This window comes from Pelophylax lessonae, assembly GCF_965119305.1.
Source record: "Pelophylax lessonae genome assembly, chromosome: 9".
NCBI classification, from domain to species: domain Eukaryota; kingdom Metazoa; phylum Chordata; class Amphibia; order Anura; family Ranidae; genus Pelophylax; species Pelophylax lessonae.
In genome coordinates, this window is record NC_138776.1 from 165,304,513 (window position 1) to 165,328,928 (window position 24,416).

A 24,416-nucleotide genomic window follows, 5' to 3' on the forward strand; every position below is an offset into this window, starting at 1 on the left:
GGTGAGTCATAAAAAATAAAAAAACATTTCTCTATAAAAGTGTCGATATGCTTTTGTCGCAGCTTAATAAAGGAGAACATATATTTAATTGGATGCTACAGCCAATAATATTTCATTTCCTGCACCTGTCATAAACCTGCCCAAACAGATTTTTTTTAATAGGGCAGGAAATACTTGGCATGACATGATATACTAAAGGGGTAGTGATACTTGGCATGACATGATATACTAAATGGGTACTGATACTTGGCATGACATGATATACTAAAGGAGTACTGATACTTGGCATGACATGATATACTAAAGGGGTACTGATACTTGGCATGACATTATATACTAAAGGGGTACTGATACTTGGCATGACATGATATACTAAAGGAGTACTGATACTTGGCATGACATGATATACTAAAGGGGTACTGATACTTGGCATGACATGATATACTAAAGGAGTACTGATACTTGGCATGACATGATATACTAAAGGGGTACTGATACTTGGCATGACATTATATACTAAAGGGGTACTGATACTTGGCATGACATGATATACTAAAGGGGTACTGATACATGGCATGACATTGTATACTAAAGGGGTACTGATACTTGGCATGACATGATATACTAAAGGGGTAGTGATACTTGGCATGACATGATATACTAAAGGGGTAGGGTTGTTCACTTAGTAAAGGATCATGTCATACTGATGATCCTGACAATGAACACGCAAGGGACATAATTGTAAAAATGTGTATGGAAATACTCTCCTGTTGGCATGTGTCTCTCCTATACCAGTTGACAAGAGAAGAATCATGCCTTCTCTGGTGAAAATGCTGCAAAATGGAAGTATTCAGAGAGAGAACAAGGCCTTGCTCATCCTGTCAGGAAGGGAGTGACATGCAAGCAGATGTGTGCTTTACTGCTCCGCTGTGGCCTGCATAGTGATCTTCCTGCTAAGTTCTCACCAGTGACTTGATCACTAGTATGACAAGACCCTAAAGTGTGCCTAAGCATCTGCAAAATAACTCCAACATTTTTTTGCCTGTACATGACTGAGGTGAAAACCTGTTTGTCTTATTCACGAAGCCAAGTGAACATTTACTATGTAAAATTAACATTTGCCTTGCTAACTGAAGTATTTTTTTTTAGTAAGGCCGGGTTCTCAAATGTGCAGCCGCGGGTCCCAGCATGGGGTCCGGTGCCTGTCTGTTCACCAGTTCAAGTGCGATTCAGGTCCGAATTTTTGCTTGAATTTGCACCTGAACCTGACCCTGCACAGGACCCTTTACTCAGAGGCGTAACTAGAACCTTCAGGGCCCCGATGCAAGAAACCATGAAGGGCCCCCGACCTCTGGCCGGGGCCCTTCCCTTCAAGCCTGGGGAGCACACATGGGCCCAGAGACAGCAGAACACAAGTGAACTGGATAGGAGGAGTGGCGGGGGCAGCATACAGAGGAACCAATCTCCTCCATTTTCCTCCTGCAGGTACAGGGATTTCTCTACATGCTGCCCACACCGCCCCTCCTATCCAGGTGTACAGGGGAGCCGCACAGGCCCCCTGGAGCATGGGGCCTGGTTGCAGTTGCAACCCCTGCAACCCCTGTAGTTACGCCCCTGCCTTTACCAATATGATCCATAGCCACCCCAAACCTATCTCCTTTCACAACCAGTCACACTCGCATGTCATGCAAATTGAATGCAAGGAAACCCACATCCAATTCGCACATATGTGAACCCAGCCTAAAGCATTCCTATTGTATAGGCCCATGTTGGGAGACATGGTATTTCTGCAAGTCTTCTTTAGCTTAAGGTATGATTCTACACATATGAGAATAGTAAAATCTTCAGTTATAAATCAGTAGAGTTAGGTGGACTAAAATTGTTTTACTTTCTTCCCTTAGACAACTCAAAATTATAATGGGATTGCAAAAAATGGAGATTGGGGGCTTCCCTAGTTCATAAACATGTGCAGGGCCACAGATAAGGCAGTGCAGCCAGCCAGTGCTGGGACAAAATCATCTAGAGCTCAGGGCAAAAATGCCAAATTGTGCCCCCCCACCCCAAGAGATATGAACGTTATATGTCAGAAAAAATTCCCCACCCCATAAAAATCAAGCACTAAACTGCATGCTTACCCCCTAAACATAAATTCCCTTCCTCCCAGTACAAATCCACCCCTACTGAAATTTCCTCCTTTCCAGCACAAACCTTCTACCCCTCAAATGTCCTCTCTTACCCCCACTACAAATCCTCCAAGCACAAATACCAGCCCCCCCCCCCCAATTCCCCATCCTAGCACAAATTCCTCCCCCCAAAGTTCCTCTTGTAGCACAAATACCCCCCAATCATCCCTAATAGCACAAATCCCCCTTTCCCCCTAAAAAAATTCCCCTCCCAGCATAAATTCCCCCAAATCACCACTCCTAGCACACCTCCCAAATTTTCCCATCCTAGAACTATTCTTACCCCCTGTCGCCTCCCAATTTCCTGCTTCCAACACAAATTCCCTCCCCCCAATCTCCTTGTGGTGCCTCCTCCACCTCACATGACATCACAGTGCCCAGGGTAGCCCCCCCCTTCTGCCCACCCCTTGTTCTGGCCCAGCAGCCAGCCCTCCTGTACTGGGCCCAGGCCTCATAAGTTAAAAAGAGGCCCCCTGCTGAGCAGGAGGGTCAGCAGGTACTGCCTTATTGCTGACACTTGTGACTCTCGTGCAGTGCTTCCAGCTTCTGCTTTTCTTTTCTCCCTCCAGCTGTGCTGCAGGGGGGTCAGTTCTTGTATGTGCACTTTCTGCTGTCTGGGATCCCTGTGTGCCTTTTTCCCCGCATTGCTGCTGGTTTCACATGGGGGGATGGGGGGGGGGGGTTATTTCAGGATGGTGAGCTCACCATCCTGAACAAACACACTATCCTGAATGAACACAGTGAGCGATGAGTACCGATCGTTCACTGTGGGGGTGCAGATATTGCCTCCGTGCCACTATTCACTTGAATGGGTCTTGTTCAGCTTGTTCGGGGTATATTTTTTTCCATAGCTGCAAAGCATAGCATTACGGCTGTTGCATTTTATCAAAAATAAAATGTGATACTTCCAGAGGAGGGGGGTCCTATCTGGTTCTATCAGCAGCTCAGCAGCTCTGAACATGTGCATAGCATTGGTCTTACATATAAGGCCTACGATATTGTTAGGCAAAAAAGAAAAAGAAATATAAGCCACGTTTCACTCTACATACAGTATGTAAAAAATATTTCAGAAGTTTTTACTAAGCAGTTGTTGTATACAAAAATAAAGGAGAAACAGAGTCCGCCAAGTAAGTCATATAATGGGAAACTTTACAGTTTATAATGAAAAACAGCTTTATTAGAAAAAATATTAATTAAAAATGGAATAGCAGTAGTACATACGCCTTCACCGCACCAAAGCTACAATTAAAATAATGACAATGTCAATCCCCCTTTTTGACAACGTAGTCATTATTTTAATTGTAACTTTGGTGCGGTGAAGGCGTATGTACTACTACTATTCCATTTTTAATTAATATTTTTCTAATAAAGCTGTTTTTTATTATAAACCGAAGTGTCCCGTTATATGACTTACTTGGCGGAATCTGTTCCTCCTTTATTTTTGCTTGTTTTTGTCATGTGGATTGCGCCACTAACTGGATCTTTATTGGTCATAATATAGTAAAAGGTTGATACAGCTATGACAGATTATTATATATATTTTTTGTTGTTTTTTTCTACATGCGGTTGATCCGAGGTGGCTAATTTATTAATGATAGCTGTTGTATACAACAAGCTTGTGCAACAGAAGACACATAGGGGTTGATTTACTAAAAGCACATAATCTGTTCAATTTTCCCTTAGCTTAGTGAATGAGGTGAGAATCCAATTCACAAAGCATAACTAATCACATTTAAGGGAAATAATGAAAACAGTAGTTTTGCTTGCTGAATAAACAGCCTATTTGCCTTTACAAAATCAATCCACTACATATAAAATGTTCAATACTGACAAAATGGCAGCTTTAGACTGCAATTTAAGACATCTTCTGTCCACATTTTGAACACAGATTCTGTCTGCCACATAAACAAGCAAGAATGGACTAATTCAGTAAGCAGGTGGGACTTTAGAAATGGGGTCCATGTCTGTGTGGTAGACTGGTCATACTGTCTGGGCTGGTGGGAACTTGAGAGAAGGTATGGTGGTACAGTCTGGCATGGAAGTGGTTGGCAAGGAGGGGAACTGGGGGGGGGGGGTATTGTTGATAGTTCATGAGATCTTGGGAGTGGAGGAGGACTTTGACATTTTGTAAAAGTTTTCTTTGGTGTTTTTTATTTTTCTTTCTTTTCCTTGAGGAAGCAGAAGAGTTGGGGAGCAAGCAGTGGCGGAACTACCAGGGTCAAAGCGGTCACACTTGCAACCGGGCCCTGGAGGTCTGCCACTGTGAGGGGGCCCTAAGGTTCCGCCATTGTGGGATGGAGGGCAGCCGCCGCCCACCTGCTCGCTGCCTATTCTAGTTGGAGCCAGCCAGAGATAATAATACACTCACTTGCGCTGAGGGGAGGCTGAGCACTGTCACTGCAGACTGCCCCGCCCCGTTTATCTTCTCCGCCCATAGCTGCAGAGAGAAGCCATGTCGGGAGGCGGAAACTGAAGAAGAAAGTCATCTGACTAGCTGACGGCCAATAGAGTGAAGGGGAGGAGCTCCCTATCCCCCCCCACATCTCCTCATCTCTGCATCTGACTGCACCCCCCCCCATTCCCACCACCGCTGCCTCTGACTGAACCCCTCATCACCACCACCACTGCCTCTGACTGAACTCCATCACCACCACCATTGCCTCTGACTGAACTCCATCACCACCACCACTGCCTTTGACTGAACTCGCCCATCACAATCACCGCTGCCTCTGACTGACCCCCTCTCCATCACCACCACCACTACCTCTGGCTGAACCCCCCCATCACCACCACCACTGCCTCTGACTGAACCACCTCATCCCCACCAGTGCTGCCTCTGACTGAACACCCCATCACCATCACTGCTGCCTCTGACTGAGCCCCCCATCACCACCACCGCTGCCTCTGACTGAACCCCTTATCACCACCACCGCTGCCTCTGACTGAACTCCATCACCACCACCACTGCCTCTGACTGAACTCCCCCATAACAACCACCGCTGCCTCTGACTGACTCCCTCTCCATCACCACCACCACTACCTCTGACTGAACCCCCCCATCACCACCACCACTGCCTCTGACTGAACCACCCCATCACCACCAGTGCTGCCTCTGACTGAACACCCCATCACCACCACTGCTGCCTCTGACTGAGCCCCCCATCACCACCACTGCTGCTTCTGACTAAGCCCCCCCCCCCCACTACTGCTGCCTCTGACTGAACCCACCATCACCACCGCTGCTGCCTCTGACTGAGCCCCCCCTCTCCATTACCACCACCGCTGCCTCTGACTGAGCCTCCCCCCCTCCATTACCACCACCGCTGCCTCTGACTGAAACCCCCCCCAATCACCACCACTGCTGCCACTGACTGAACGCCCCCCACCACCACGGTCTCTGGCTGAATCCCCTCTCCCCATCACCATCACAGTTGTCTCTGACTGAACCCCCCACCACTGCTAATGTCATCCTTGTCCCCCCACTCCCACTGTCACTAATGTCATCCCTATCGCATCACTGATGTCATCCCTGTCCCACCACCACTGATGTCATCCCTATCCCACCACCACTGATGTCATGCCTATCCCACCACCACTGATGTCATCCCTATCCCACCACCACTGATGTCATGCCTATCCCACCACCACTGATGTCATCCCTATCCCATCAACGCTGATTTCATCCCTGTACCATTACCACCACTGCCACTGATGTCATCCCTGTTCCCCCCCACCACTGCCACTGATGTCATCCCTATCCCCTCCACCAATGCCACTGATGTTATCCCTATCCCCCCCACCACTGCAACTGATGTCATCCCTATCCCCACCACTGCCACAGTTACAGTAAGCTGAAATCAGAAACAGAAATGTTTTACTGTTTTATATAGTGAAAAAAAAGTATCAAAATCATGCTTTTTGGAAGAAGGGGTGGCCTTCATGGCTTCTTGCAGCTGAGCCCTGAAGGTTCTAGTTACGCCTCTGGAAGCAAGCATAAGATTTGCAGTTATTTAGGAGTTCTAACTGTTGTTTTGTTGCGATTACATAAAAATGATAATTGGTGGTACCACATAAGATCTGTTTTAATCTAGAAAATATAAGAAATATGAAATTATCTTTATCTTTATTATCATTAATTTTATCAACATATTCTAAAAAAAATGTCCTTGGTTTGAGGAAAGAAATATAAGGTAATATAAATTAATCTATGCCAGCTAACAAAATATTACATCCTATTTTATTCCATAGGATGGCTGAAAGCATTCTTACATATCTATAAAAATGTATCAGTTTGTCAGTAGACTGTCACTGCTAAGTATTTTCGCGATGTCTTATGACAGCACACAGTTCATTAGAATGAAGGAACAGTCTTGTATTTATACTAAGATCTAGTGTGGCAAACTGCCTTATGGGTTTGATGGGAAATAAAATGACATGCTTGACAAAGTCATCTGCATCAATCAAAGCTCAGCTTCTATAAATTACAACTAATGCTGGAATAGTTGGTCAATAATTCAAGGAATGAATGAGTTAGAAGGGGGTTTATTATGGGACTCTTAGGCTCCATTCACACCTGAGCGTATAGATTTAGGCCCCTTTCACACTTGTGCAACCTAAAAGTCGCACGATTTTGCCTGATCTCAGACGTGAACAGGGGCCATTGGAATGAATGGGCTTTGGATTGTTGAGCGTTTTAGAGCTACAAGCTTCAAGCAGAAAATCATTTAGGTGTGAATGGGGCCTTAGAGAAAGCAGGATTATACTAGGCATATTAGTCTCCATTCACACCTGAGCGTATCGATTTACTGGCGTTTTTTTTAAGCTTTTTTTGCAGCTGTATTACAAGCATTTTACAGCTTCAGGCATTTTTGTTAAGCCAATAGAAAGCACTAGAGGGAGGAGTGGGAGAGGAAATTAGGGGTGGAGAGCTGCCATTTTACGAGCGTTTTACACGCATTTTACAAACATTTTTCTGCTCAAGTCAGGTGTTTCTATTGGAGTCTATGGGGCCAAAAACGCTTGTAATCTGCCAAAAAAAAGCTCATGTACTTTTTTGAGCGACAGGCATTTTGCTTCAGGCAACAGAACACTCAGATGTGAACAGTGGCAATTGAAATGAATAGGATTTTGCTTATTGGGCATTTTGGAGCTTCAGAGCTGAGCGTTTTACAAGCTGAAAAATGCTCAGGTGTGAACGGGTTCGCCGGAAAAATAATAGCTATACTATGCAAAACAAACGGTTCTGTATTGCTACAGTATATATCACATGCTTCCCTTTCTTCTACTTCCCAGTTGCTCTGCACAGCAGTTTCATGTATGGGTCAACAAATGACATCCCACCATTATAAACTATATAACCCAGGAGTTCCCAAACTGTGGGTCGGGACCCACTGGTGGGTCGTGAGCTGCGTTTGAGTGGGTCGCGCTGAGCCGGAAATCACTGAGAGCAGGCCACTTACATTGTGCTGTGCGAGCCCACGCAAAATACAGAGAGCCAGAGCAGTCAAATCACGATGGATTCAGGACCCCGCCCATGCAGTTTAGGAAGGCTGGTCTGCATTTCCCGCGAGGAAGATACTTGCAACAGTGAGTACGTATGTGGACTGTTATGTAGGTTGTAGGATATGTTCATGGGGTGCAGAGCCAGCTCCTCGGTCCTGCTGGCAGGAGCGGTGGTGACTAGACTGGCGGCAGGATTCTCTCAGCTATAGCGGGCAGAGACGGCAGCCTCAGTGTCATAGGAGGACCTGATGGCCCGGCGGTGTCAGGAGTTCATGGCAGCTTCTATTTTTAATTTAACATCCCCCTCCCTTTAAAATCTGTATTATTATTATTATTATTTGCATTTATATAGCGCCATCAAATTCTGTAGCTCTTTACAATATTCAATAACAAGCAAGTGTGTCGCAAAAAATAACTGTATTCAGAAGTGGTTCTCGGCCCAAAAACCGTTTGGGAAGCCCTGGTATAACCCTTCCCAGAGACATGAGAAGTGAGAGAAAATCCCCTGAAAGACAATTGTTATCAGAAGATTTCCCTTGACCTTCCGTTCTGGTAACAACTATAACATGTTGGATATTCCCCTTTTCTGTTACAGTGACAATGATAATCATGACAAACTGCCAAAGTGGATCTACCCAAGAGGTATGCAGAAAACAATAAACCATTAACGAGGCTCTTACCCTTCCTTACTCTATGCAAAAGCTAGAAAAAAGTTTAGGGTAAAGTTTTCACGTAATCATAGGTATGCGTAGCCTATTGCAATATTGTGTGCAACCTAAAGCTCAAACACGTGTGTGTGTCATATATATATATACATATATATATATATATATATATATATATATATATATATATATATAAAAATAACCCCGGCACATTGATCTCCCTACATTGACAGAGAAGTGCGTAAACTCTTCTCTTATGGCAGAGTCTGTAAGAGGGAGATCTTTTTTATCTTCCTGCTGGCACACAGAGCGATAATGCTAATGGGCATGGGGTGATTAGGGAGTGCCCAGGCACATCCGGCATTCCTTGTGCACACGTCTATGCATGCAATGTACACTTTAAAGTGGAACTTTACTCTCTTAATTAAAAATAAATATCTTTAATCCTTTTGTGGATAGTATTCGTTAAATAGATAGAAAGATATATTATATTTACTGCTAGGGAAAGAGGGGTTTTCTAAATGATCTCCTAACATAATAAAGCGTGAAGACATGGATGAATTGGTGAGTTTGCCTTGATAATTAAAAATGAATTAAATATCGTTTTTTGGTTTTTGGTGCTTTGACCATAATAGAGATCTAGTAATGATCCAGCTAATGAAAGTAATCATTATGAGCTATTTTCAGAAACGAAAATATTAAAATATGTTTTACAAGCTTATCAAAATCTAGACTTATGTATATGAAAGACTCTAAAGTTTAATAAGGCCCTTTAGATGTTATTAGACTGGAAAGTCTTAAGTTGAAAATCAGTCATATGGCAAATTTACAGTATATGCATTTTTCCGAAAAATGCGAGAATGTGCATAAACGGGCATACGTGTGTGTTAATGCTAGACGCTTTTAGATGCGTTTGCGTGTTAATGCATTCTAATGGCCAGAATAAAGTAATATTCTGGCCAAAAGAAAAAATTAACGCTAAAAACATGCAAATGTGAATAAATTTGTGCAAAAGGCTCATAAAAGCATGTGCAAAAATCGCATTTTATTAGTAGCTTTTCTCCTTCCAGGAGAAAAGGCGTTTGGAGGAGCTGAGCAAACTTGCTCAGTGTGCACGAGGACTTAGATGCACACTTGGATCTTCAGGATTTAATTTACACTGACAAGGCTTACTCTTGGCTTCCTTCTATCAGTACTAAAGAGACAGCAGAAAAGGCTCTCTTCTTCATATCAATGACATAACTTCCAGCTGGAGCAGATACTTTGCATGGCAAAGTTGCCACTACATTCTCTTTTCCACCTGTCTTTTTATCTAGGGCCATAGTGCAGACAGAGAGCACCCTGTCCTTTTTTTAGAGATGGACTAAAGCAGGATAATATCCCTTCCCATCACTTTAATTGATTTTGATAATGAATGATGAATAAGACCAATGTAGCCAACTATAAGAAATGTCATTACTGACATTGCCCCATTAGACACCAACTGCCAACAACTGCATTCTCCCTTGTGCAGGTCCACAGCTTTGACCAGCTGTGCTATCCTCATGGTTTACTACAGGAGCATAAAAGTTGCAGCTGGGCCACTGTGTAGGCAGGTGCAGTCTGCACCCCCCCACCCCCCCCCCCCCCCCACTGCACATGGCACTCAACCAAAGCAGCCATGCAGAAGGGGAAGGAAGTTATGAGGAACTTGGTTCCTCTATGACTTCCTATGGTGTTGGTTATCTTGGGTCAAACAGAGTCTATTTAAGAACCAAATGTATTCTACAAACAACCTCATGTGCTTGAGTGTGGTGCTTAAGGGCTCGATATACTCTCCACTTCACCGGCTTCCAAGTGTAGTGCTAAAGTGCCTCACTGCCTTCTCCAGGACTTGTAGGCATCCTTCCATACAGCACTATAAAAGGACAAAGAGAGAGCACAACCCTAACACATTATCACTAAACAATTTTAATAATAAATAAAGCAAGTGATATACTAACAAACACATGACAGTAATAACGGTATCAAAAAATTCAGATGAAAATGCCTTCAGATCCACAGTGCTCAACTAATGGCTTGGGAAGGCCCCTCGGCATTCAATGCGGCCTCTAGGCAGTAATCAGCTGGCAGGTGATGGAGCTCAGTGGACACTGCGGGATTAGGTATGATGTCATGACTGGACCAAAAGTGACATCCGGCAGACCGGAAGAATCAGGTTGAACCCAAACAGTGCCCACACTTCAGGCTTGCGATCCTGGCCTGCGTTCCACTGGCTGTACAGCCATTTTGGATAGAAGAATTATATAGCACTACTTTGCAATATAGCACCAGAGGAATGTAGAGCGGCCTGATATACACTCGGGACCTCGAACCCAGCCTGAGTCAACATTTCAAAGCCATTTTGGTATGTACAAGGTTTTATGGTAGAGATCAGTAATGTTATTCAGGCATTTCTGTTGAGGATGCAAAAAAAAAAAACTTTTTCACCATATATGCTATCTTTTGTAGTGGAGCTGGTCAAGTGTATACATAATTTTTACAGACCACAATCTTTCAAGGATGTGATGATGTCATTTGATCTGTGGTCCAAGCCCCCTGTGTCTTGTCATTTTAGCTCATTTAGAGGCAAACTATATAAACCAGCCTCCAGTCATCTAATCTTTTAGGTCTGAAGTAGAGGGGTTTCCCCCTCAAAATGTGTAAGCCACACTGGTCGCTGAAGGGTCTTCCCAAGCCATTAGTTGAGCACCTTGGATCTGGAGGCAGTCTCATTTGAATTTTACAATATGCTTATTATTGGCATGCTTTTAAGAGTATATCACTTGTTTAATTTGACGATAAAATTGTTTAGTGATGATATTTATACTAGGTTGGTATGCGTCGCTCTTTAAAATGTGGAATAAACTCCCTCAAGAGCTGGTTCTGCCCAGCTCAGTAGATTGCTTTTTGCTTCAAAAAGGCCTGGATTATTTCCTAAATGTACATAATATAACTGGGTACTAACATCTATAGGTAAAGTTGATGCATGGAATATCCGATTGCCTCTCGGGGGATTACAAAGGAATTTTTTCCCTTGCTGTAGAAAATTGGATCATGCTTTGCAGGGTTTTTTTTTTGCCTTCCTCTGGATCAACTATAGATATAGGATTGGATCATTTCTTTTTTTTCCCCTTTTTTTGGTTAAACTAGAATTATTTTATTTTATTTATTTCAGGTTCTTATATAGTGCCGTCAATTTACGCAGTGCTTTAAATATACATTGCACATTCAGATCAGTCCCTGCCCTCAAGGAGCTTACAATCTAAGGTCCCTAACTCGCATTCATACATACATAGTAAGGCCAATTTTATAGAGGATCCAATTAACCTACCAGCATGTCTTTGGAGTGGACTTGTGTCTTTTTTTAACCACTACCCGCCCGCCCTATACGGATTGACGGCAGGAAGATGGTTGCATTATCCTGACTAGACGTCATATGACGGCGGCAGGATATTGCGCTCTGCCCACCCCCCAGGGGGGCGCGCAGAGCGGCGATCGGTGATGCGGCGTGTCACTCTGACACACCGCATCTCCGATCTGGGTAAAGAGCCTATTGTCGTAGGCTCTTTACCATGTGACCAGCTGTGACCAATCACAGCTGGTCACATAGTAAATAGGAAGTGCTGCTTATCGGCTTTCCTCAGTTCGTCCCTGACAGGCACGAGTAGAGGAGAGACGATTTGTGACTCTCCTGACAGGGGGGGTCTGCACTGGTAATCAGAGCATTGATTACCAGTGCAGACCCTTGGGGGGGGTGCCCACCCATGACCACAGGGATGCCCACCATGGCCACCAGGGATGGAAATCAGGGCTCAGGGAGCCCGCCAGTGCCCTCCCCATCAGTGCTGCCTGCCAGTGCCCTCCCCACCAGTGCCCATCATTGCCATCTATCAGTGCTGCCCACCAGTGCCCATTATTGCCCACCAGTGCCGCCTATCAGTGCCCATTAGTGCCCATCAGTGCCGCCTATTAGTGCCCATCAGTGCCACCTATCAGTGCCCATCAATGCCCATCAGTGCCACCTTCAGTGCCCATCAGTGCCACCTATCAGTGCCTATCAATGCCACGTATCAGTGCCCAGCAGTGCGGCCTATCAGTTCCCACCAATGCTGCATATCAGTGCTACCTATCAGTGCCCATCAGTGCTGCCTATCAGTGCCGCATATTAGTGCCACCCCATCAGTGTCTCCTCATCAGTGCCTGTCAGTGCGGCCTCATCAGTGCTCATCAGTGCAGGAAAAAATGTATCTATTTACAAAATTGTATAACATAAACAAAAAGATTTTTTTTCAAACTTTTAGGTCTTTTTTTTATTTTTTTAACAAAAAAGAAAAAACCTTGCGGTGATCAAATACCACCAAAAGAAAGCTCTATTTGTGGGAAAAAATGACATAAATTTGGTTTAGGAACAGTGTTGCATGACCACGCAATTGTCATTCAAAATGCAACAGCGCTAAAAGCTGCAAATTGACTTGGGCAGGAAGGGGGTGAACGTGCCCGGTATTGAAGTGGTTACCAGACTAACTATGTAACTATGAAATCCCATTAACGTTGCTGTAGTGGATTTTGAATTATTAATTTGGCAAACAATTTGCAGTCTGCATCACCAACAATAAGCTTTCTAACAAACACCCCTTAAGGCTGGAATTACACCGGTATGTTCTGATGCATTGCTTTAACGCTTGTTATTTTGCATGTTGACATGCTTTACATTTAGCTAAATTGCCTGTCAACGCACCAGAAGAAATTAAAAAGTGGATATGCACTATTTTAGGCAATGCAGTACACAACAATGCATATTAGTGGTGCACTGCAACACATGAGCATTGGGGACCATTCAGAAAAAACTGTACCACAGCGCACCAATGCGCATATCACACAATACTGCAATACATAGGTGTGAAACCAGACTAAAAAATCCTTTCAGAAAAGAATGTTGTGTAAAAAAAAATAAAAAAATAAAACAATTATGATTTGTGCAAAATTTTGGTCATTTGGTGACTCAATGACAATTTAGCTAAAAGGGTTGATTCACTAAAAGTGGAGAGTGCAAAATCTGGTGCAACTCTCTGGTGCATAGTAGCCAATCAGCTTCTAATTTCAGCTTGTTCAAGTAAGCTTTGACAAAATAACCTGGAAGCTGATTAGTGTACTAGATTTTGAAAACTCCAGATTTAGTAAATCAACCCCAAAAAGTCAAACATACTAATTAAAACTTATTTTTAGCTGTCACCAGAACAATAGAGGAGAAATATTCCAATGGGGACACTAGTTCTGTTGACCTTGGTGACAACAAGGGGATTCTTCCACTTTGGAAGGATTTCCTCTCACTTTTTCTGTATGGAACAGGAAGTGAAGGGAAATCTCTCCAATGGGACACAGATGGTGCAAAAAAAGAAAAATAAGAAACGGATAGATTATACTAGGGTTGAGCGAACACGGACTGTATTGTTCGGGATCGTACCGGACTTTCGGCTGTTCGGCACCCAGACACAGACCCGAACGTTTCACTTTATGTTTGGGAAACAGTCCGTTGTTCGGTAATTTATTTCATGTTTTGGCGCGGTTTTAATGGCGCGGTTTCAACAGCTCCAGGGCAGTCAATCAACAAGTGTTTAACTAGTGTGCCCTTAGAAGCCATCACAGCCATGCCTACTAATGGCATGGCTGTGATTGGCCAGTGCAGCATGTGACCCAGCCTCTATATAAGCTGGAGTCACATAGCGCTGTGCGTCACTCTGTTCTAACTACTGTAGGGCGAGCTTCCTGATGCTGCTGAGGGAGAGATAGGAAATTATTGTAGGGGCAGGCTGGAGATTGCTTTCAGGGAAAAAATAGGAAGAATATTCTTTAATCAGACAGCAATCTACATCGATTTTATTGTGTGGGGGTGCAGTGCACGATTTTTTTGCCCTGACCTGAGCCCAGTGAGGAGGGAGGAAAAAAAAAACTTTTATCAGTCTTTTTAGGTTGTCGGTGTGTGGCGTGTAGCGGCCATGTAATGCAAGCTCAGTGCATATGTGTCTGCTTAATCTAGATTTTAAAAAAAAACGTTTTTTTTCCTTCATATTTTACTGTGACATACAGCGTTTAGGCACTGCAGTTCTAATCTGCTATTCAAAAAGCACCAATTTAACGGGAAAATAATTATTTTTCATTTTTTAGGGAAAAATCATTATTTTTCAGTTTTTCATTCAAATGGGCACTTGAAATGCTCTTAAGAAGATTTTGCTGCCATTTGCAGCCCTCTAGCCCTTTCCATGTTTTATTTTAGAGCCATTTTAGTGCTCAAAAGTTCGGGTCACCATTGACTTCAATGGGGTTCGGGATCGGGGTTAAGTTCGGGTTAAGTTCGGGTCACGAACCCGGACTATTTTTTCAAGTTCGGCCGAACCCGGACATCCAGGTGTTCGCTCAACTCTAGTTATAACCCTTCTTTACTATATTTAAAATGAATGAAAAAAGAAAGTTTTGGCTTTAGTTCTACATTGATGATTTAATCTATATAATATTCAGATTTTTGGATAAACCCAATTTCACTAAAACTATGAAGCTGGACTTGTTGATTCATGGTTGTCTGACAGGACATCTTCATTTCCGATATTCATAGGAAAATCTTCCCAGCCACATCTTGAGCACACTGCTTAGATTCTACTGTGGATACATAAGGGTTCATTTACTAAAGCCTGAGAGTGCAAAAGCAGGCTCACCTCTGCATAGAAACCAATCAGCTTCCAGGTTTTATTGCCAAAGCTTAACTAAACAAGCTGAGGATAGAAGCTGATTGGCTACCATGCACAGCTTCTCCAGATTCTGAGTGCTCCAGTTTTAGTAAATGAACCCATAGGCTCTAATGCATGAACAACAAATTATTGCTGCAGCACATTTCAGCAAGCATAAGACCCCCTTTCTGCAGACTGTACTCATTGCAGTGAATCACAGTCTGCACATATTTTAGTGCTGCCCATCAAAGTGAACATAAAGATTTTCAGCTTGTAAGCATAAATCCTTAACCACTCTCTGATGAACTACAGCCCTGTTAGATAAAAGTGCCTGTTTTTCACCATTAAAACGTATCCAAATTTGCTGCTGTTTAAAAAACAAAAAAAAAATCACCTAAAAATCAGACTAATTTTAATGATATTAAAGAAATAGAATGAAGACAGCTTTTTTTTTTTAAATAAATCAATAGTCATATTTTGTACATGAAAGTACTTGAATTCAACTTGGGATCGACCTCTTGCAATCCCATAGACAGCACTGGGACTGGGAGAGGGAGGAGAAGAACTAGGAGCCAATTAAGTATTCTGAATGCAAATGCAGTAACAAAGAATATGCTGATATGAGTAAAAAGCAGAGAGAGTAGAGGGATAACCTCATTGGTCTGCTGCTCCTCTTTCACTGTCAAATCAGCAGGCAGACGGTTGAAGAGCAAACCACTGTATACCTTTACTATAAAAATTACCTTTCCATCATCTCAATCCTCCCTCCACCACCAACAAAAACATTTTTTGACCCTGATCCTACCCCCACGCCAACGATCTCACCTAGGTTAGAATGATTTAATAAAGCCTTCTCCTGCTGCCTCCTATGATACGGACAACACATATCCTGGGAGGTGGCAGAAGGCTTCCCCAAAGCGCAAGTCTAATCCTTATTTATCTAGTGCATCATCATCAGGGGGGTGGCTGCAAGAACCCAAAAGAGACCCCCAGCTCCCTGATTGTAAACATAGATTATGGTGTGGGGTGGGGTGGGACATGCAGCCTTAAGCTGGATACACACTATCCAACTTTTGTGGTTAGATTTCCTTCAGATTTACCGTTTCTATGTAGTGCAAGGGCCTGCCAGATTGCATACAAATTGAAAGTGTTTAGGTTTGACCTCATATTATCTGGTTTTGGTAAGTCTAAAGGAAAAAGTCTTCAGAAAATCTTATACTGTGTATGGCCCATTAGAGTAGTGGGTGTCAAATGCACAATACAGGATTCTCTGGACTTGTGAGTTATGTTTTCCCTGGATAAAAGAACACCAAAGGCAAATGGCATATACTAGTTTAATTTAATGGGAATGGGTAAAATTCCTTTTTAACTGCTGGTGTCATCCACCTGCCTGCTCTGTGCAAAAAGGATATGTAGAGCTCAAGGATAGATGTATAGAAATATAAGTCCTTTGTCCAGTAGAACAACTCTCATATACAGTGAATCTGGAAAGTATTCACAGCACTTCCCTTTTTCCACTTTTTGGTATGTTACAGCCTTATTCCAAAAAGGATTACATTTAATATTTTCCTCAAAATTCTACATACAATACCCCATAAGGACAATGTGAAAAGGTTTGTTTGAAATCTTTGCAAATTTATTAAAAACAAAAATAAAAAAAATGTACATAAATATTCACAGCCTTTGCTCAATACTTTGTTGACGCATCTTTGGCACCAATTACAGCCTCAAGTCTTTTTGAGTATGATGCTACAAGCTTGGCACACCTATTTTTGGGCAGTTTCTCCCATTCTTCTTTGCAGGACCTCTCAAGCTCCATCAGGGTGTATGGGGAGCATCGGTGCACAGCCATTTTAAGATCTCTCCAGAGATGTTCAATTGGGTTCAAGTCTGGGCTCTGGCTGGGCCACTCAAGGACATTTACAGTTGTCCTGCAGCCACCTTCGCCCCAGTCTGAGGTCCAGAGGGCTCTGGAGCAGGTATTATTCAAGAATGTCTCTGTACATTGCTGCATTCATCTTTCCTTTGTCCTGACTAGTCTTTCGGTTCCTGCAGCTAAAAAACATCCCTACCGCATGATGCTGCCACCACCTTGCTTGCCATTCAGGCCAAAGAGTTCAATCTTTGTTTCATCAGACCAGAGAATTTTGTTTCTCATGGTGTGAGAGTCCTTCAGGTGTCTTTTGACAAACTCCAGACAGGCTGTCATGTGCCTATTACTGAGGAGTGGCTTCCATATGGTCACTCTACCATACAGGCCTGATAGGTGGAGTGCTGCAGAAATGGTTGTTCTTCTGGAAGGTTCTCCTCTTTCCACAGAGAAACACTGGAGCTCTGCCAGGGTCACCATCTGGTTCTTGGTCACCTCCCTTATTGCTCAGTTTGGCTGGGCGGCCCGCTGTAGGAAGAGTCCTGGTGGTTCCAAACTTTTTCCATTTACGGATGATGGAGGCCACTGTGCTCATTGGTACCTTCAATGCAGCAGAAATTTTTCTGTACCCTTCCCTAGATCTGTGCCTTGATAAAATGCTGTCTTGGACTCCTACAGACAATTCCTTCGACTTCATGGGTTGGTCTGTGCTCTGACATGCACTGTTAACTGTGGGACCTTATATAGACAGGTGTGTGCCTTATTGATTCATGCCCAATCAACTTACCACATTGGTGGACTCCAATCAAGTTATAGAAACATCTCAAGGATGATCAGTGGAAACAGGATGCACAGCTCAGTTTTGAGTGTCATGGCAAAGGCTGTGAATACTTATGTACACAGGATTTTACTGTTTTTTATTTTTAATAAGTTTGCAAAGACTTAAAACAAACTTCTTTCACATTGTCATTATGGGGTATTGTTTGACAAATTTTGAGTATAATAATGAATTTAATTCATTTTGGAATAAGGCTGTAACATAACAAAATATGGAAAAATTGAAACAATGTGAATACTTTCAGGATGCACTGTATGTATTTCATCTTTGCATTTAGCTGTTTAGCTTTAATTTATAACAATGCTTTTATTTTCAGTATGATGATCCATGCTTTCCTGACAGATAAGGCTAGATACACACTATACAACGTTCTTTAGATTTTTTCCTTTAGATTTACCAAAACCATATAATATGAGGTCACACCTAAACACCCTAAACCTAAACATCAATTTGTATGGAATCAGGCAGGACTTTGCACTACATAGTTGAAGGTAAATCTAAAGGAAATTGAACAACAAAAGTTGTATAGTGTGTATCCAGCTTTACATAGGTATTTTGATCACAGCAACCACCATCAAATCTTAGCTAAGCATGAGCGGAGATCAGACTGGCCAGCACAAACATGGCACTATGTGCATTTAATTTAACACAACTTTTGCAAAACTGACATTTCTAAAGCAGTATTAAAACCAAATGCAAACATTTTTTATATTGAAGCTTGCAAATTCTTTTATATGATGGCTGTGTTAGTTTTCCTTTTTATGCTTCCTTTTCTTTATTTTTACCTGATAATCTGGCCAGCAAGTCTGTTGTCTTTCAACAGAACAAGCTGTCCTGCAAATGCAGCATTTAGAGGTTTGATGCAAACCATTTACCACTGCAACGATCAGCTTTTATTTTTTTTAGGAAAAACCTTTGTCCTATAAAGGAACACAACTGTTTTCTGTAACTGAAAGTGTTACCTGGAGTTCAGCTGCAATTTTTGTATGTACATGTATGTAGTGTAGTGTAAATCTGCTAGTGCATTTAACACCTTGCTCCCCCCCAGATTAAATGAGAAGTATGGGGGTGTTTTTGTTTTTTTTCAAAATCATACTTACCTAGGTGGATGCAGCATCGTTCCCCTGCCGGCTCCAAGACTGAGAAATGAGCGATCAAACCCTGCCAATCATTTAGTGCTCCGTGAGCAGAGAGCTGGTGACTGCTCTACCCCCTCCCTCATTGGACTGCTGGGCTGTGTAGGGGGCGGGAGCAGCCAGCTCAGCCTCTCAGCGACCCACTTGGAGCCTGAGCTGGCTGGCGGGTGCCGGTCCTGGCATGTGGGCGGATCCTGACTTCATTGTCTTGATCTTGCCTGAGCCTGGACCAGCTCTATGATATCAGATGACAACGGGTCACCGGAGTTAAGAACGAACTGCACTCCTGTGATCCACAGGAGAAGTACAGCCAAAAGAGCTTTTAACAATGCTACCACTGTGCCCATTCATCCACAGTGCGGGCACTCTATTACAAGAGGTGTGTTACTAGGTGGATCCCCAGGTGAAAACAGAGGGGAAAAAAGACTAAAAAAGAAAACAAATGCAGCCATCACATCTAATGATTATTAAGCTTCAATATAATACATTTTTGGTTTTAGGTTTAATATTACTTTAACTTTAAATTTCTAATTTTTAGCATTCAAAATAGGCAAACTTTTCAGATGGATTTTACATTACTTGAAATTCTGCACTAAATTGTCTTAGCCTTTCTTATTGTTATATTCTTATTGTTATATATTGTTATATATTGATATTGTTATTGTTATTTGCTTTTCTTGAACAGAATCTGCATTTCAGTTTAACGGCACATCATATTCAGCATTAATAAAAAATATGTAAGCATGATTAGCAGCAATGAAAGCAAAATATTCACCACAGTGGTACCCATCACCATCTATACTGTACATCTTTTAATACTCTGTGGGATTTATTTATTTAAACTGGAGAGTGCAAAATCAGGCTCACTTCTGCATAAAAACCAATCAGCTTCCATCAAGCTGATGGAAGCTGATTGGTTTTTATGCAGAAGTGAGACTGATTTTGCACTCTCAAGCTTTAGTAAATAAACCCCACAGAGTAATCTGGCAGAGCCCTGATGCATTATGTACTATCATTAGTGGACATGTCTTATACCTGGGGCCAGGTAAGGTTGTTTTTTTTTCAACTTAATTTTTATTCGTTTTCAAGTTAGCAGAACAAAGTATGCTTACGTAGATATATAAAGAATAAATGGTTCGGAAGTTGCAGGTAAAATCAGATACATTACCAGAGAGCAAGTATAATAGAAAAATTATTACCAAATATGCAGTAATAAAATTGACATGTCAGGTTCAATTCAATAGAGTCTGAAGTAAGTCAGGGGCCAGGTGAGGTTTTATCTCTCCCCCGATAAAGTACTATAATGTGAACAAAAAAATATTTAGGTCATGGGACTTTGAATGGGGCAAGTCACTTATAAAAGTGCACACAATTGACAATTTTTGGAAAATTGGTCATTGTTAAACATAACATGTTTGCCGAAAATAAAAAAGTATATAAAGTAAATCAATATGCAATTATGACAGGTACATATGTTAAAAAGAGCTAAGATTCATACATAGATGGAACAAAATTCATATTAAAATGGTACATAATCATATATACATAAAGCGATACATGATTGGCATATAATATAGCATAGCAAACAATATCTTGGCATCCGTAAGTCTAATGCATTTCGTGGATCACTGTCAACTTCATCAGGAGTTTGATACAAAAAAGATATCTAGAAATATAAGGATTTTATATTAGAGAAATTCTCATATGTCACCAGGGATATGAATGACTCCCAAAAAAAAGGGGAATAAAATATAAAAGAAAAAAAAAGTATTGTGACATATGGGATTTTCCCTAATATAACATCCCTACATTTCTAGATATCTTTTTTGCATCAAACTCCTGATGAAGTGGACAGTGATCCACGAAATGCATTAGTCTTACTGATGCCAAGATATTGTTTGCTATGCTATATTATATGCCAATCATGTATCGCTTTATGTATATATGATTATGTACCATTTTAATATGAATTTTGTTCCATCTATGTATGAATCTCCTATATGTCAGCTCTTTTTAACATATGTACCTGTCATAATTTCATATTGATTTACTTTATATACTTTTTATTTGTGCAATAATGTTATGTTTAACAATGACCGATTTTCAATAAATTGTCAATTTTGCACTTTTATAAGTGACTTGCCTCATTCAAAGTCCCATAGCCTAATTCTTTTTTTGTAGACATTAATAGGGATGGAGGCCTGTCTCTGTGTGCCTCGCATCATACAATTTGTTGTTTGTACTATGTGATGTGACAAGATGGTGACACTTGTGTTTTTCGTTCAAGATAAATTAGTATAAAAATGAATGCATAATACAGTTGCTACTCCTACTAATTATCCTACCGCTGCAGTGCTAATCAGAATAAAAATATTACAACGTTAGCATTTAGAACAATCATTACCACCATCAACATTATTACTACAGCTACGGCATAAGTGTCAAACAATTAAAATACAATTAAAAGCTAGAAGAGTAGAGCTGTTGCATTGTGCTTTAAATCCCATCAACTTTCATCTCTTGGCTGCAGAGCACGCATTCGATTCTCAGTGCTAAGATATTAGGTGTTACATAAAAAAAATGACCAGGAGGGCATTTTTTCTTTTTAATACTTTTTGATGTCCTCTATCCATTAATGTACAAAGGGCATAAAGTGGACCAGAATGGTGCGGGTGCAAACTTATATCATATATAAAAGAAAATATACTCACTTCCCATCATTGATGTAGAATCCAGTTAGTTCTCCGGGAAAGTGAGAGCTGTTTATCCTTCTAGGAGTGGGTCACATGAAACACCCTCCAAGACTGATTGAAGTTTTTCATGGTGAGACGCTCTAAGACTCCTTCAGCTTTAAAGATGTCTCTTTCCAGATATGAAGCTTTTTTTTTTTCTCTCTCTATTGTGCGATGAATGGCTTTCGGAGATTCCCCTGTGGTGGAACTAAGGCTCAGTATCCCCTGCTAGTTTGTGGCTAGACTGCTCTACTGCTCACTAAAGAGTTAGTTGTTGGCAGATCTGCAGATGGATAAGGGTTTGAATGAGAGACAGAGAGGGAGAGAGGGACACCCACTTAACTCTTGTAGAGCCCGCTACAATACAGATAAAGGGTACCTGGCCTCATCATATCAATAATCCGGCATTAGTGGAAGTGCAGTTAGACATTGTAGATCATATTTAATACCCTAGAGTGCTGGGATAGACCCCCTCCTTCTCTCTGCAATCTCATTAAAACATGTGATATCTAAAAAGGAATGTGCTGGGAGAATACATTCAAGCAAGTGGGAGCTGTCAGAAAAGTGGAGCTTGGAATATATTTACATTATATGGAAGCCATCCACAACCAAGTGTCATTACGATTTATGTTTGCAAGTGACTTTAGATAAATCACGACTGGCAAGTTAAAAGATACATGATCACCGCTTAACTTTAAACCAGGAGCAACCCAAACATTCAACGGGACTACAGCTACTGGGAGAATTATATATACCGTATTTATCACGCCATAGAGCAGGTGCACCTTTTTATATTTCGCACGCGTGTCATTTGTTTGTAACGCACTTCAACCCTGTCGGTGCTATTACATTTTTTTCTTCAATCTTTGGGAAATTATAGACTTATTGATCTCATGTAATGTTTCGCAGGTCATGATACCTTTTAGTGGACTGACATTAAGTCCCAGGAAGCATAAATTGAATTTGTTTTTAGATGACCTCAACATTTTCTTTGTCATAAGAAAAATGACAGCTGTTTTATCCCTTCTCCACTCTACGGAAGTAACAAAAAAAGAATTGCCTTTTAAAATAAGAGTAAACTCCCATTGCTGACTTTTAACTATAGGTACGTCTATAATAAGGCTTACATATAGGTGCCTGAAATATCTCCAAAACGTGCACTGTTTAGGAGATATTTACTGTAAATGCAGCCGGTGACGTGTGCTCTAAAGGAATGGCCACCCGGTGTGCCATAAGTGGTGGCTCCCGCACCCGGAAGGAAGATTGGGTGAAGATGGAAGCTATCTAAGTGGTGACAGTGCGGTGCTGGACGGCTTCATTTTTAGGTAAGTTTCTCATAATGTGCTAGTATAGTACATACTAGCACATTATGGCTTTACCTCGCAGGTTACAATGTAAAAAAAAAAAAAAAAAACACTCAGAGGTTTGCTACCGCTTTAAAAAAACAGCTCCCATTGTTGGGAAAAAAAAAAAAAAAAAAAACAGCTCCCCCTGTGTATAAATGCACTCCAAAAAACTCCCATGTTTTAATGTCATTAACCTCCCTGGCGGTATGATTATGTCAGGAATTCTGTACCAAAAGCGGTACAATTTTTTTCATGGAAATTTGGCGTTATGTATTATAGGCCTACAATTCTTAGTAATTACTGACTTAAACCTGACCAAAACAAGACTCTAGTAGACATCCCAGATGTGATAAATTTGAAACACAAACGCATGAATTATAATCTAATCAATAATATAATTTTATTATATAATATATAATATATATAATGTAAAATTATATTATTGATTAGATTATAATTCATGCTTTATATATATATATATATATATATATATATATATATATATATATATATATATATATATATATGTGTGTGTGTATATATATATATATATATATATATATATATATATATATATATATATATATATATATATGTGTGTGTATATATATATATATATATATATACATATATATATGTGTGTGTGCATATATATATATATATATATATATATATATATATACATATATACACATATATATATATATATATATAATATAAATGTGTTATGTGTTTGTGTTTGGTGCAACATTTGAATTTCCCTCCCAGTTCCACTCCCATGCAGCATTGCTGCTGCAGGGAACGGAACTAGGAAGTCATCACACCGACGGACGAGCGGCGGGGATCTCGGCTGGCGGTCACAGAAATGAGAGATCATCACTGGATCGCCAGGAGATGGTAAGAGACAGCGCTGCGAGCTCTGCACATCTACCCCGAGCGTGACTCGGGGATACCGATCCTAGCCTAAAAAATCCACCCCAGGTCATGCTCGGGGATACCGCCAGGGAGGTTAAAGCGAAAATTCACCCAAAAAGGAAGTTCCGCTTTAAGGACTCATTCCCCGCTCCTCTTGTACAATTGGCACTTTTGAGCCCACTGCAGGCTTCTGGGACACTGACAGGTCCTAGAAGACTGCATTTAACAATACAGGATGCGCTGCACGACTCGCGCATGTGCAGTGGGTGCCCGGCTGTGAAGCCGCAAGCTGTCACAGCCCGATGCCCATGGTGAAGATGCCGGCGCCGCCTAGGGAGGACAGAGGAAGAAGACGGCTGGGGTGAGCTCACCGCTGGACCGCTAGACAGGTGAGTGGCTGTTTTTTCAAAGTCAGCAGCTACACTTTTTGTAGCTGCTGACTTTTATTTGTTTATAGAAGCCCGGAGTTCTCCTTTAAAGTGTTAC

At 41.6% G+C, this 24,416-nt stretch overlaps 1 protein-coding gene across 1 annotated transcript in view; it reads right to left on the reverse strand.

Moving 5' to 3' along the window:
* The window catches only part of LOC309563700 (protein NDNF-like), a 44,102-nt gene extending 22,041 nt beyond the window's left edge, over nt 1-22,061 (reverse strand). Inside the window, exon 1 of the mRNA XM_082268295.1 lies at nt 21,649-22,061. Coding sequence (XP_082124421.1) covers nt 21,649-21,658 — 10 coding nt within the window. The 5' untranslated portion in view covers nt 21,659-22,061. The remainder of the gene's footprint in view (nt 1-21,648) is intronic.
* Between the last annotated feature and the right edge of the window lie 2,355 nt (nt 22,062-24,416).